The 14,001-nt window shown below is 31.7% G+C and overlaps 1 protein-coding gene across 2 annotated transcripts in view; it reads right to left on the bottom strand.

Annotated features, from left to right (window-relative positions):
• Window positions 1-14,001, bottom strand: part of LOC115876014 (carbonic anhydrase 2) — a 134,143-nt gene that overhangs the window by 26,487 nt on the left and 93,655 nt on the right. For both annotated transcript variants that reach the window (XM_030891682.1, XM_030891690.1), the window contains exon 3: window positions 11,808-11,978. In XM_030891682.1, coding sequence (XP_030747542.1) covers window positions 11,808-11,978 — 171 coding nt within the window. The remainder of the gene's footprint in view (window positions 1-11,807; window positions 11,979-14,001) is intronic.

Genomic DNA, 14,001 nt, shown 5'->3' with positions numbered 1-14,001 from the left:
CTCAGACTTTTTGTTAAAAATTGTAAAAATCTCAATTTGTCAATAATATTTTAATTGGGTAGGTAATTTTTTTTCATATATTCACTTATAATTTTTTGATAACAATTTTATCTTTATCAGTATTGACTTAGTTCTTCTTCTCCTTAGTGTGCCGTATTCATTTAATGAATGTTGGCGACAATTCTGGCAAATTCGTCTCGATCTTGGGCGACTCTAAAGAGTGAATGGGCATCGAGACCAGTCCAGTCTCTGATGTTCTTAAGCCAAGAATACTTCTTTCTTCCGATGCCACGTTTTCCTTCAATCTTCCCCTCCATAATCAGTTTCAGGAATTGATATTTGGTGTTTCTAAATATGTGGCCCAAGTAAGCTGTTTTCCGTTTTTTAACTATTTGAAGCAACATTCTTTCCGTTCCCATACGTCGCAGAACTTCGTCATTTCTCACGCGATCAGTCCAAGGAATCCTGAGCAATCTTCGAAATATCCACATCTCAAAGGCCTCTAGTCGGTTCATAGTTTTTGCCTTGAGGGTCCAGGTCTCCACGCCATATAGTAGTACTGAGTATACGTAGCCTTTTACAAAACGGTAACGTAGGCGTAGACTCAGGCTTTGGTTACTCAACAGAGTTCTCATGTTCGTGAATATTGCTCGGGCTTGTTCGATCCTGCTTCGAATCTCCGTGTCTGGATCTAGGTCTTCGGTAATCCAGCTGCCGAGGTACTTAAACTTCGGGACCTGTTGAATCTGTTGGCCGTTCACCGAGATGTTTAGACGGTCGATCGGGGTTCTGCCAACCATCATAGTCTTCGTCTTATCGATGTTGATTTTTAAACCGAGTCGCTCGCCTTCCGCGGATACTCTATCGATAAGTCGCTGTAATGCTTCTTGGTTATCAGCAATGATGACTGTATCATCAGCGTAGCGAAGGTTATTAACCGCGTAGCCGTTGATCTTTATGCCGTCGTCTGTGTCCTTTAAGGCACTGTCAAAAATGGCCTCCGAATACAAATTAAAGAGGAGAGGCGACAAGACACAACCCTGTCTTACACCCTTCTCTATTGGAAAACTAGAGGTGGTTTCATTTCCTACCTTCACCGATGCTATCTGGTTTAAGTAAAGCTTTTTTATGAATGCCAGGTCGTTCCTGTCCACCATTTTCTCCTCTAGAAGTTTTATAAGTTCCGAGTGGTTGACACAGTCGAAGGCTTTCTGGTAATCTATGAAGCACACGCATACATTCTTTCGCTGGTCTCGACACTTCTGAAGAAGAACACTCAGACTGAATAATGCTTCCCTTGTGCCAAATCCCTGTCTAAACCCAAACTGTGTGGTGCTGATCTCCTTTTCACATCTGTTGTATATTCTTCCGTGAATTATTTTTGTGAAGAGCTTTAAGACCTGGCTCATTAAGCTGATCATTCTAAACTGGTCACAGTGGTCAGCATTGGGTTTTTTTGGTAAGGGTACGAACACCGAGTGTAGCCAGTCCTGTGGTATTTGACTCGACTCATATATGTTGTTGAACATTTGCACCAAGACTTCAATGTTTTCCTCGTCCAGCAGTTTTATTATTTCTATATAAATCTCATCTGGTCCTGCTGCTTTTCCCTGTTTTCCCTGTTTAATGGCCTTTATGATTTCTGACTTTAGTATTTTGGGTGCGGTTTCGCCAGCGCAATTATCCGTAAAGATTCTCTGTTCATTTTCGCGGAATAGTTGTTCGGTGTATTCTTTCCAGTGGTTCAGTAGGCTGCTAATGTCAGTTATGAGTTCGTTACTGTCATCTTTTATACTATTTGACTTGTAATGTTTTGTACGTCCTGTTGTTTCTTTTACGAGCTTGTGTATATTGAAGTGGTCATGCTTTTCTTCCATTGTCTCGATCTCAGTGCACTTATCTTCCATCCACTGCTCCTTAGCTCTGCGTATTTCACTTCTGATTTGTTTATCAATTTCTTTGTACTTGGTTTGATCCCTATTCTTACACAGACCGCGCTCAGCCATCAGCGACAAAATCTCGTCAGTCATCCATCTCCTCCTTTTGTATGTAGATGGTCCAACTATGTTATTTGTAGTGGTGACTATTGCGTTCTTCAAATTATAAAACCAATTAATTTACTAGGCTCCTTATACCGTATATTCGAAAAAAAAAGCGGTTCTTTTTGGCAATAGATGACATTCCCGATGTGATTTGACTTTTGAATAAAAAGATTAAGGAAGGAACATATAAAAAAAAACTTAAGTGATGGATTAAAACTTAATACATGGATACCATTATACTCCTTCCTTAATATTTTTATTGAAAGAATTTTGTATACAAAATGGTAGCGATCTTTATTTCCAAACTACCTCTAACGTTTAATTTATTATTTTTCACATTCATTTTTATATTTCTTTAATCATAATTTTGGTGCTGTTAATGGTTAAATTAATGAACTTTAGAAACAATGGGTATTTTAATATTGTACAGAGATATCATTTTAAGTGTCTCACTCAATTTATAATTTTCCTGTTTCGTATTTAAAGGCAGTGGAAAAAAAAATATATATTTTTTGCGAAGATGCCGATTTTCTACCTCAAATTTTTTTAACACGTCAATTTTGACAGATACGATGCCGTCTTGATTTTTTTAAGATAGAAACCCCCATATATTTTAACATCTTCCGGTAGATATATTTTAGCTAATTTCAAAAATAAATAGTTTAGTATATTTTGCACTTACCGTTTTCGATATACAGTGGATTTAAAAATGAAATGTGCCAAAATCATTTTAAGTGTCTCACCCAATTTAAAATTTTTCTCTTGCCTATTTTAATATAGTAAAAAGATATTTTAATGTCATTTTTCGCGAGGACGCCGATTTTTTAACTCAAAAATTTTTAAAACGTTAATTTTGACAGATATGACGCCATCTTGATATTTTTAAACGGAAAACCTCACATACTTTATCACCGCCGGTAGACAAAATTTAACTAATTTCAAAAATACCATTAATTATTACTTATTATTTTCCATTAAAAAAAATTAAGATGGCGTCGTATCTGTCAAAATTGACGTTTTATAAAATTTTCAGATAAGAAAGCGGCATCCTCGCAAAAAGTTACATTATATTACATTATCTTTTTACTATCTTAAAATAGGAACCAGGAAGATTTTAAATTGGATAAGACACTTAAAATGATGTCCCTGTACAGGGTCATTCAAACTCAGTGGCGCATCTAGAGATTGAGTGTGGGATGGGTAGTGGCAATATTTAAATAAATTATAAATATTTTACTTTAAATTAAAATGACGCTGAAAGGTATTGTGACTGGAAAAAGGTTCTTGACCACTCTTATAAAACACCCTGTATACGAGAATTCGCTAAATATATTTTCGAAAACCACATAACATCTTAATCACAATAGATGCATCTAAAACCTGGTCCAAACCGCATCCCAAAATCTTTTTTAGTTCAACAGATATTCAACTTCAAATTTACCCTAAAATTTTGCTTGTCCCGATAATTATGTCCGGCAATTTATTTGACGAAATTGTCCACAAGTACTAGTTAAACGATTTTCTTCGCTTACGCACATACGCCAGAAAGAAATCTAACAACTAACCTGTTTGCTTCACTTATTTTTAATGGCCAAGCCGTAAGGGAATCCCCCGGGTTCCGAGCGTCGACGTATCGGCCCGGAACGAAGCGGTTTGATCTTAATCGAGATCGATTCGGTTACCCAGTAGTAATGTATCGATCCCGCGGATCCCGCACGGTAAATCCCGCAACTTTGATCCCGCGGAATCTCAGAGGGATCCCGCATTTGCGGAATCTAGCATTTGCGGGATTGCATTCCCTGATCAGAACCATGTCTCCTGAGCATTTTCTTTTTTGACTCATGTCAACACATGTTTTGGTTAATTTTTAAGAGCGAAATTAACTTGCCACCAACAATTTGCAATTTTTTCGGCTATCATTATTGTTCTAAGTGAAAAAAGTCTAAAAAAATCGGTTTGTCATGTTTTATTGGTAAAATGGCCTAAAGATATACAGGAAGTGCAAGTATTTTAAGTGGTGGTAGATCTTGATAAAAGAAACATATTTTCTCTTTATGGATTTTCAGATAAGTCCAAAATAACGGAGTTATTTTACTTTGAAAATAACAAAAAATAATAAGGTAACATTTTGAGAACCGCTGGCGATAATCGCCTATTAGGTTAACAAGTGGCACTAAAAAGTTTTTCTGGATTTTCTATTTTGACTGATTATTAATTTCTTGCATAGCAATTTTATCTTAAGTGTAAATTACTCTCTGTGAGGAGGAATTATCCCCATTACCCCTCCCGTATGGGTCTCTATATTCAAACTGTTCTGTGTGTTTTTGTAATAAATGATTTGTAAATGGTTTTTATAATTGGTCAATCCAGTAACATACTATTTGTTGTGGACATTGTAACGTAAATTGTATTTAAATACTAAAGCACATTATTAGGTTAGAGATCTATTAAAATTTAGTGCGTAGTTACCTTAGGTAGTTATCAAAAGTGGGTTAATTCTGTAATCCCCTCTTAACTTTTTAGTACAATTTTTTCATCAATCAAATTGTTAAGTACAAGCTAACGCTACAAAAATTTTAATTAGTTATTATCTTTTAGACAATTCGTATACTTTATCTGTCCGCAAATAATCAAGCAGATCAAGGGTAGACTATCAAAATTATAAACTTATCGTGGTATAATCGAAATGTAAACATTGTTTGTAAATTTGCCGAGATTGTGTCGGATTAAAAAGTAGTAAATTAAAGTATAGCAATAAATGTAGGATTTTGTTCATAAAATTTATAACTAGAGTAAATAACTGCAATAAAACAACATGATACATAGTTTTCCAAAAATTCTTAAGTAGAAGATGGTTATAAATAGCAAGAATTATTGTTTAATATTAAATTTTATAAACTTTAAAATTATAAATAATATGGCAGTATAAATATATTTATAAAATGAATAGCAAAAATTTCAAATACTAAATAATTTATACCTAACAGTCGGGCATCTGTAGCTCCTAGAATAAAAAAAACTTGAGAATTCCAAACCTAAAGTATGTAGGAGGATGTATTTCAGATGTTAAAAAATAGGAGCCCGGAGGCACGTATAGCCGCCCATACTAAAATATGTTAATATCTCGAAAACTGCGACTTTGACTGATTTTGATGTTATTACCAATTTTGTTGCAAATATTATTCCTAATCTTAATTTGAAAACCGCGTTTCGCTAGCTACTGTAATTTTGGAGTTACGATTTTTTAAAATTTTTAATACAAAAGCGCAACTTTGCCCCAATTTAACCATGTTCGTATCTATTACGGTTACCGAGATACCAATGCTCGTACCTCGAATTTGTAGCACCCTGTATAGATTATATAACGAGATTTATAGCTTTCAGTTTTTCCTGGGGATTTTTAAAATTGTAAATCAAAATTTTTATTTTAATATTTTGTTATTGTAACGGTTTATCTTATTCAAGTATAATAAATAAACTATTTACAATTATTAAATCAGTGGTAAACTAGGGATTTATTATTATAATAAAGTATAATCATAGTATTTTTACAATATTTTTTGAAAAATTCAATCTTCCATTGAAAACTTTAAGTCAGAGTGTATATTTTTTACTTTCATGTAACACGCGTTAATGATATTTATTTCTAGTAGATAAAATACCATACGACTGAAAAAAAACGGCGTCAAAGACGGCTGGAGAATGATAATAGGTGATAATTTGGCGAAGTCAAGCTCTAGACTTCATTTAATTGGCTCGTAATCTTCTTCATTTCTTTATGGCGTTTACTGCATTAAAAAAGTCGTAATTTATTTTTATATTGAGTAAAAATGATTTTAAAATGGTGTAGTTTAAAATTCGAGAAAAAAATAATTGCTTGTATTAAAATACATTTGTGTGTCTAGAAACGTTCTACCCTTTTTTAATCTTTCTATGATTAGTGATATCTTTTGACAACTTTTACGTCGATTTTAGTAAATGACGTCCGCGCCAAAATCATCATCGATTGTAGTTCTTCAGCCGCCTTGGATGCCGTTTTTTTTATCATACGGTATTACCATAATTTTAATGAGTTTAAAAGATAATAGGAACTCACTGAATTTCAAAAATCTTCCAAAAGTGTATTGAAGAACAATATAAAACATGTATATTGCATTACAATTAAACTTTTAGTTACGTAATTAAGGGCGGGATTTTTAAATTCATTGTTGCCAACCATCGACATATTCGGCGCCGCACAGTGGTTCAGATTGCCGATAGGATATTTTTAATTTTGGCGCATAGGATATTTTTAATTTTATTACAAATTCTAGACTTATTAGGTTTAATGGCGGATTTATTAACATGACAAAGACAGTCCAAGGAATAAACAAAATATATTTCAGACTAAGTTTGTTTAGTATAAAAATCTTAAAAAAGGGGGATTTTCTATGAATTTTATTCAAAAATTATAGTTTTTAAGAAGGTTTGAAAAATGCTTCGAACCTAGTCAAAAAAAGAATACCCATTAGGTTATCTGGTCTAAATTAAAGAAAAAAAAACATAAATTGCAATATGCGTTAAATGGAGTCTTCAAACTCATTTTATTCATGATATGATTCACCACCACTTTATTCTAGTTTTTTATTCTATATACTATTTTTCACTATCTGATTGACAATAATATTCTGTTGCCATATGAGTGCCATCTGCGGCTTCACCTATTTTTAGTGGCGACTACTTTCTCTGGAAATTCAAACCCTAGTTGGACTGCTTTTGCCGTCTCATTTTTATGTTCCTTCCTTAAATTAGAAACTGTAGCATATGCCAGAACTTCCGAGGTGTAAGAATCTCTAATTTCTAGAAATAAATTGATTTTTAATCTTTGCCATTAATTAAAAGCAATACTGCAATATTTGCAGCATTATGTAGATAAAAAAACATGTTTTTTTTCTGTAAGATATAAATTAATTCCTTGGCAATAGATACCTTTGGTCTCTTTATTTTTTTTGGGACAATTCTGAAAAAAAATCTTCTTGAAGGGCTAGGGTCATGAAAAGATTGATTCTCTTCCATTTGAAGTAAATTTTTATTCAGCCAGAGACAATTATTGGAAATAAAACTGCTCCAAGTATAATTACATTTCCTCCACTTTTCTGACCATTTTTAAACAAAATTTTCAATTTGCTTTTTTTCGATAATATGTTAGGAATATTATTATCACACAAAAATTAAATAATTTCATCAATAATATCCGCTTCTGACCTATTATTAAAACCCATTTTCAAATACCTCTCACATATTTATCTGCGGCTTATTGTTCCTAAAAATAAAAGGAGTAGAGTACGGGAGGAACATGTGAGTTTCTATAGTTACACTTTTGCCACTCCAGAGTTACCCAAAAAATATTAGTATAATAATTTAAGAAATTATCCATGGAACAAAAATCAGACTATCGGTCAATTTAAAATTCTAATTTATATATCATCTACCTCGGGGTCTCGTGGGGTAAGATACTTGTGGTAAATTAAACTTGGTATAATACCTTTTAAAAATTATAAAATACAAAAGCGGAGATCTGCGGAGTTCTAAAGATACGCAATTTCAAAGTTTAACTTTTTTCAAAAAAAAAAACGCTCTGCTATGTTTGAGATAACTACTAGCTTCATAAAAAATATTTAAGTTAATAAAATTCTCACTTATAATATCACAAGAGCTTAAATTATTTTCGGAAATTTTTTTGAGGGCACAAATATTTTGAAAATTATCCCGAGTCGAAGACGAGGGATAATTTTCCTAAAATATTCGTGCCCGAAAGAAAATTTCCAGGAATAATTTAAGCTTGCGTGGTATTCGGTAAGAAAATTTCACACCTAAATTTGAAAAAAAAATATTAATCCAACATGACATTTTAAAATAATTTCAATTTGTTAAGTTGACCAAGGTATTGATGTTTTTGACATATTATGTGTTTTGCCATTTTTGTTTGCGATTCTGTCATTAAGCCATAGATAAATGCAACAAGTTTAGATTGGAAAGCCCGTAAAAATTTTAGGTCGCGAAATTATTTTGGGTCGCGACCGTTATACGCGATCTGGCGCTGCTATAGCGATCGCTAAGAACAACGGCAAACAAAAACAGAAATAATTTTCTCTTGTCAAAGTCAGAATCTTCAAAAATCATAATAATCTTTCAAAATCTAAACCGCTCTCATTAAAGAAATTCCGAAAAGTGTTTATAGCATCCATTTTCACAGTAATTATTGCTATCTTGTGAGTTTAATTCAAGTTTTATTTACTCCAACCGGTAATAATTGTAAAAAAGTGGCATTAAAAACTTAAAAAGCTGTGCTGTGTACTGTGAAATGCAAAAACCATCGTGGATCGTGGCATAACGTCGGTTTCCAATGTTTCATAGGTATTTCATACATGCGTCCTTATATAAAATAAAGTTTCTTGTATGCAACACACTGTATTTTATTTATAAAATTAAACGAAAATAATAATAAATTTGAATAAACAATATTTGGCGATATAATTCCGGAAAAGCCGAACCGTCTGAAATTTTCAAAAGTTTTGGGTCGCGACCGTTGCAAGAATAGCGCCTAAACTTGTTCAAATTTGCATCTATGCATTAAGCTATTACTAGTTTTAAAACGTCTGTACGTAGAGTAAGAAGTAAAGCGAAATGTCGCGATTTGGAAAAGTAAACCAACAAGTCATTAAAGAAGAAATTGAAAATATAAAACCAGATAACACCCGAAAATCAAAATCAAGTGTATGGAAACAGTTTGTTGAATTTTGTGATGAAAAGTCGTATAATATTCATGAGTGTATGAGTGTAGTACAGCTGGCTACTATACTGGAGGACTACGCATTTAATATGCAAAAGAAAAATTTTGGAGATTATAAGGAAAGTGTGGTCAAAGTGATGTGGAACTCTACTGCTAAGCAGTTGCAAGAAATTTATTACGAAAAATATAAAATAAAATTTAATCCGTTTTCTGATGTGGAATTTGTGACCGCCAGAGCTGCACGCGATGCTAAGCGCAAAATACTACAGAGAGATTCAGCAGAAAGAAAAGTGAGTGCTTCAGCCTTAACCAGTGAACATATTTCCTTAAATAAAAAATATTACCAACCTTAGTTACATCAAATGCTAAAACTCAAATGGGTAATATTTCAATATATAGACATTGTAGTTCATTCACATTATGATTGTAGATCTTATGTTTACCTTTTCAACTGTCAAAAAAATTCCACTAAAGTTTCGTGGCGCCTCGAAAAAATTTCCGGAAATTTTTTCAGTTGCCATGGTAACTAGTCAACATTAAAGCATGTTATTGGTTGAAAAGTAGAGGTGTGAAATTTTCTTAAAAAGTACCTTACCTTGATCTTCAAAAACCATTATAATTTAATTTATTTCCAAGTCTCTGAACTAAGAACCAAAATATATTAGCAACACTAAACCATTATCAGCAAATAACTGATATATTTAAACTACAAAATCTAACGAAAACAACATTCCTGTACGCTTTTTTATTACGATTAAAAAGTGGATCGTGATAAATTTGAATAAATGGACCCATCATCTGTTGAAAATAATATCATTGTTGAAATTTTCGAAATTTTTTTCTTGATCCCTATGCGTCGATTTTTTTGAATCTAAACCAATGTGCGCCATACTGACTAACAGGAATTTAAATTTCGCGCTGGGGATTTAGGTGGTAGCTTTGCTGTAAAAATTGTCAAGTTGCCGCATTTATTTATTTATTTTCTGACATTGTCATTCGTTTTGACACTTTGAGTTTTTGGTTTAAATAAATAGTGTCGCGATACTTTAAGCTTGAAAATGTTTACTAGCAGATCTTGCAGTCTTTTAGTGCGAAGTGTACAAAATAGCTTAATAGCCGTAAAAAACCCATCGCAACTTTATTAGAATTTTTTGAACGGGAAAGTGGTAGTAATGGCCCTTTATGCCCCTTAAGTGCTGTTAAGAAGGTGAGTTTTTTTCATGTAAATAACTGTTTATTTATTTATAATTAATTTATTTTTGTTTCCTAAAATATTTTGATAAAAAGAAAATATATAAAAGTGGGCAACGCTGTGCGAGCAACCAAATCAAGCTTAATCACGTGACAAAGTTTATTTGGTATGAACTGTATATTAAGCCATTAACCTGGAACCTTATAATATAAAACGAACATACATATTCCTTTTGTTTATAATAGTTTGTTTAAATGGTGACTGAATAATTATAATATAAATAGTTGGATTGTATTACACTCATATCTTTGTTTCCAGTGACAACATTATCAGTTCCTGTTATGAGATTTAATGGATATTATAAATCTTATAACTCTGCTTACACATCTCCTTTCTCTTGTCATCAAGATGTTTGTAGACATTATTTGGACGTTAAAGGAATCATAAAAGATTAATATTTGTACTAATATCCGGTATGCACACAGAAAATAAATTATTTTGCAAAATTTTATTTTTTCCCCTTACAACTTAATTCTTTTAATATTTAAAAAATTCCACTACTGTGGAAAAAATATTAATTAAATATTATAAACACCAATCAAAAATATTTATATACCTGAGCATGCGAGTACTTCTTCCAAAAACTACAACAATATACCGGGTGCGTCTCAAAAGTGGCTCACCCCCTATAACTTTTTTATTTTTTCAGATAAAAAAAAACGATATTTGGTATGTTAGTATATGACTTAAATTAAGATTAATTGACGTATTCAATTGTTTTTGGTCACTTTCTGTTTCACCGGAAATGACTACAACTTTTGATTTTTAAATGGTACCCGTGGTATTTTTTTTACTTTATTCTGATATAAAATGACATTCTGAATTGAATGACATAACACATGTCAACTTTTGACATTCCCGTTTAATAAAAATCTTATTTTAATTTTCAATCTAGAATGCAATGGCTATGTTAAAAACAATAATTCTTAATCAAGAAGCCTTGGAAAAATAGATTTGATCGTCTAATGTTTTTAGTGTCTTGTCCTGGCCGGTTAAAAACTACTCAAATCCTGTTTTTAATCATATCTCAATATTTTCAAATGAAACGAGGATGGCTCATTAGCATATTTTGAAAAAGCATTTTTTTATGAATAATTTGATACTACACACTTGGTATTTCGAGTCAAATTTTCGTTACGAACCGCAAGTTATAATTTCAAATAAACCATATGCAAAAATGTCAAAAGTTGACATATAATATGTCATTCTATTCAGAGTGTTATTTTCTATCGAATAAAGTATAAAATACCGAGGGTGCCATTTAAAAATCAAAAGTTGTAGTCATTTCCGGTGAAACAGGAAGTGACCGAAAACAATTGAATACGTCAATCAATCCTAATTTATGTCGTATACTAACAAACCAAATCTCGTTTTTTTAACTAAAAAAATAAAAAAGTTAGAGGGGTGAGCCACTTTTGAGACGCACCCGGTATAGGTTCATTAAAAATATTACTGCATATTTAAATTAAAAAATTTCATACAGTTATAGTTTTCTGTCCTGCCTAGTATTGCTACTACAATAAAAACTATCAGGTTCAATATTAACCGAACATATTTTCAGTAATTGTACAGAATCAATATTAAAAAAAATAAAGAATTAATATTTTGGTTTATTTAAGGCATGACTAACAGTTAATTGGAAAAAGGACAAATTCTAAATGATGAATATTTTCAATAGTATTCTGAATTTTTTAATACAAAAAATGTACCAATAATATAATAGCTATTTTTTGTAACTTACCAGTTTTTCCAGTGTTTGTAAAGGTAGCTACTCCGTCGTTATCCCAATGGCCGTGAAACTCAAGCGGATCGAAATGGTCATGGGTGATGCTCTCTTCATGGCTCAGCTCAATGGGAGACTGAAATTTGTGCAATCTCCATTCTGCAACCAGCATGTGAGCTTCATGGTCCTCTGCCATTCCTCTGCGGAATAAAAAATATAAATATTAGTACACTTTTCGTAAAATGTATAAAATAATCTACTTATAAGAGACCAATAAAGTAATAATAAATAATTTTCAAACTTAATTTATTCCTACTCGCACATTCTTTCTAATGGGTTTCGTCATATATCAGTTAAGTTGATGGACGTTGGAGGTTGCAATTTGGGGAAATTATTTGTTAGATTTATTTAGACAGGGCGCAAAAATTTAAATCGACCCATTTTTTTATTTTAATCATAGGATTTAAATAAAAATCAAATGTAACTTCTAGAAGGTAAACTCGACAAGGCAAACGTAAGTTTCCTTTGGAAATCCAAATTTCTACCGCATAATATTTCTACTACATATTCTTTTTACTACCATATTTCGACTTGTAGTAAGTACTTTGAACATTCGATGGTACTAATTTCATTCTCGATTTAAGACAGTCAAGACCAATTGTTTTTTTCGGGAAATAGCGGCATCATCAAAGTTTACAGAATAAAACATAACGGTGACCGATGGGGAAAACCGAGAAATGTTAATGTTCAAGGTTTTAAGGGAGAATTTGAAAGCACTTTTGGTCTTCAATGTAACAAATCAAGTTTGCAAAAAACTATGATGGAAGGAATTCAGTGATTCAAGGAAAATCTTGCTCTATATTTTCACGAAAAAGTTAAACTATGTCAATATCTTTCGTTTCAAGACATAAAAAGATAAGTTATGACTGGTTAACGAGCAGATAGTTAGCTACAATAATAATTATTGCAAAACAGCACAATAATTTAGATAGTTTGGTCCTAGGTTTAATAGTATTTGTCAGATTCAGTCAAAAATAAGACATAGTAAAAACGAAAAAAAATATTTTTTTTATTGAAATATAAATAAATACATTGCACAAGCATCTGAAAATGATGCGATGTTTGAATATTCTTTGATTTATCTACAGGGTGGACCGAACTGAATTTCGGAAACTTCGGGAGCATATTCTGCAGTTAAAAATAAGTAAAAAAGTTCGTATAAATGTATGTCATAAAATGCTTAGTTTCGGAGATACAGAGTGTAGAAGTTTCATTTTTAATTCGATTTTTTCCAAATAATTTCTTAAGTAAGGTCAATATTTGGATGAAAATTGGTGTCTAAGAGTTTTTGACATGATCAATTTGATTTTGGTATCAATTTGACTCCTATTTGTAGGGGCGCAACTGTATTGAAGACTAATAACTTTTTGTCCGTACCTGTATAAAACTACTGAGTAAAAAATATACATTTCCGATATTTTTTACGTAAAAAATGTCTCTTGGTAAAAATTGCTACGAGTAACCGTTCTCAAGATAATTAGAATAGAAATAGTCAATACATGTCATTATTGATAAAAAATAAACAAGTTTAGTAGATAGTTATTTGACTGAAATGATAAATTTGGGAACTTTTTATTTTTTTAATTAATTATAATTTTTTCTTGTAGAAAATAATGATAAAATTGTTTCTATTGAACTTTTGACACAAAAACATTTCAAATTTATGATTTCATTTAGTCAATATGTTTAATTTATGTCAATGATGCAGGTATTGATAATTTCGATTCCAAATATGTTGAGAGTCATTACTGGTAGCGATTTTTATCAAGAGACCTTTTTTATTTAAAAAAAAACGTTTTATTAAAAAATATTTTTTTACTCAGTAGTTTTATACAGGTACTAACGAAAAGTTATTACTCTTGAAACCAGTTAAAAAATATATAGGTGGTGCCCTCTACAAATAGGAGTCATATTATCAAACCTAAATTTCTCATGTCAAACAACTCCCAGACACCAATTTTCATCTAAATATTCACGTTACTTCAGAAATTATTTGGAAAAAATCGATATAAAAATAAATTTTCTACACCCTGTATCTCCGAAACTAAGCATTTTAGGATATACATTTATACGAACTTCGTTACTTATTTTTATCTGCAGAATACGCTGCCGAAGTTTCCGGAATACAGTTCGGACCACCCTGTATAACGTT

Source organism: Sitophilus oryzae, unplaced genomic scaffold, assembly GCF_002938485.1.
Source record: "Sitophilus oryzae breed Bouriz unplaced genomic scaffold, Soryzae_2.0 scaffold_1058_pilon_pilon, whole genome shotgun sequence".
Lineage (NCBI taxonomy): Eukaryota > Metazoa > Arthropoda > Insecta > Coleoptera > Curculionidae > Sitophilus > Sitophilus oryzae.
Note: the sequence above shows the minus strand (reverse complement) of the source record. Positions and strands in the feature narration are given on the sequence as shown.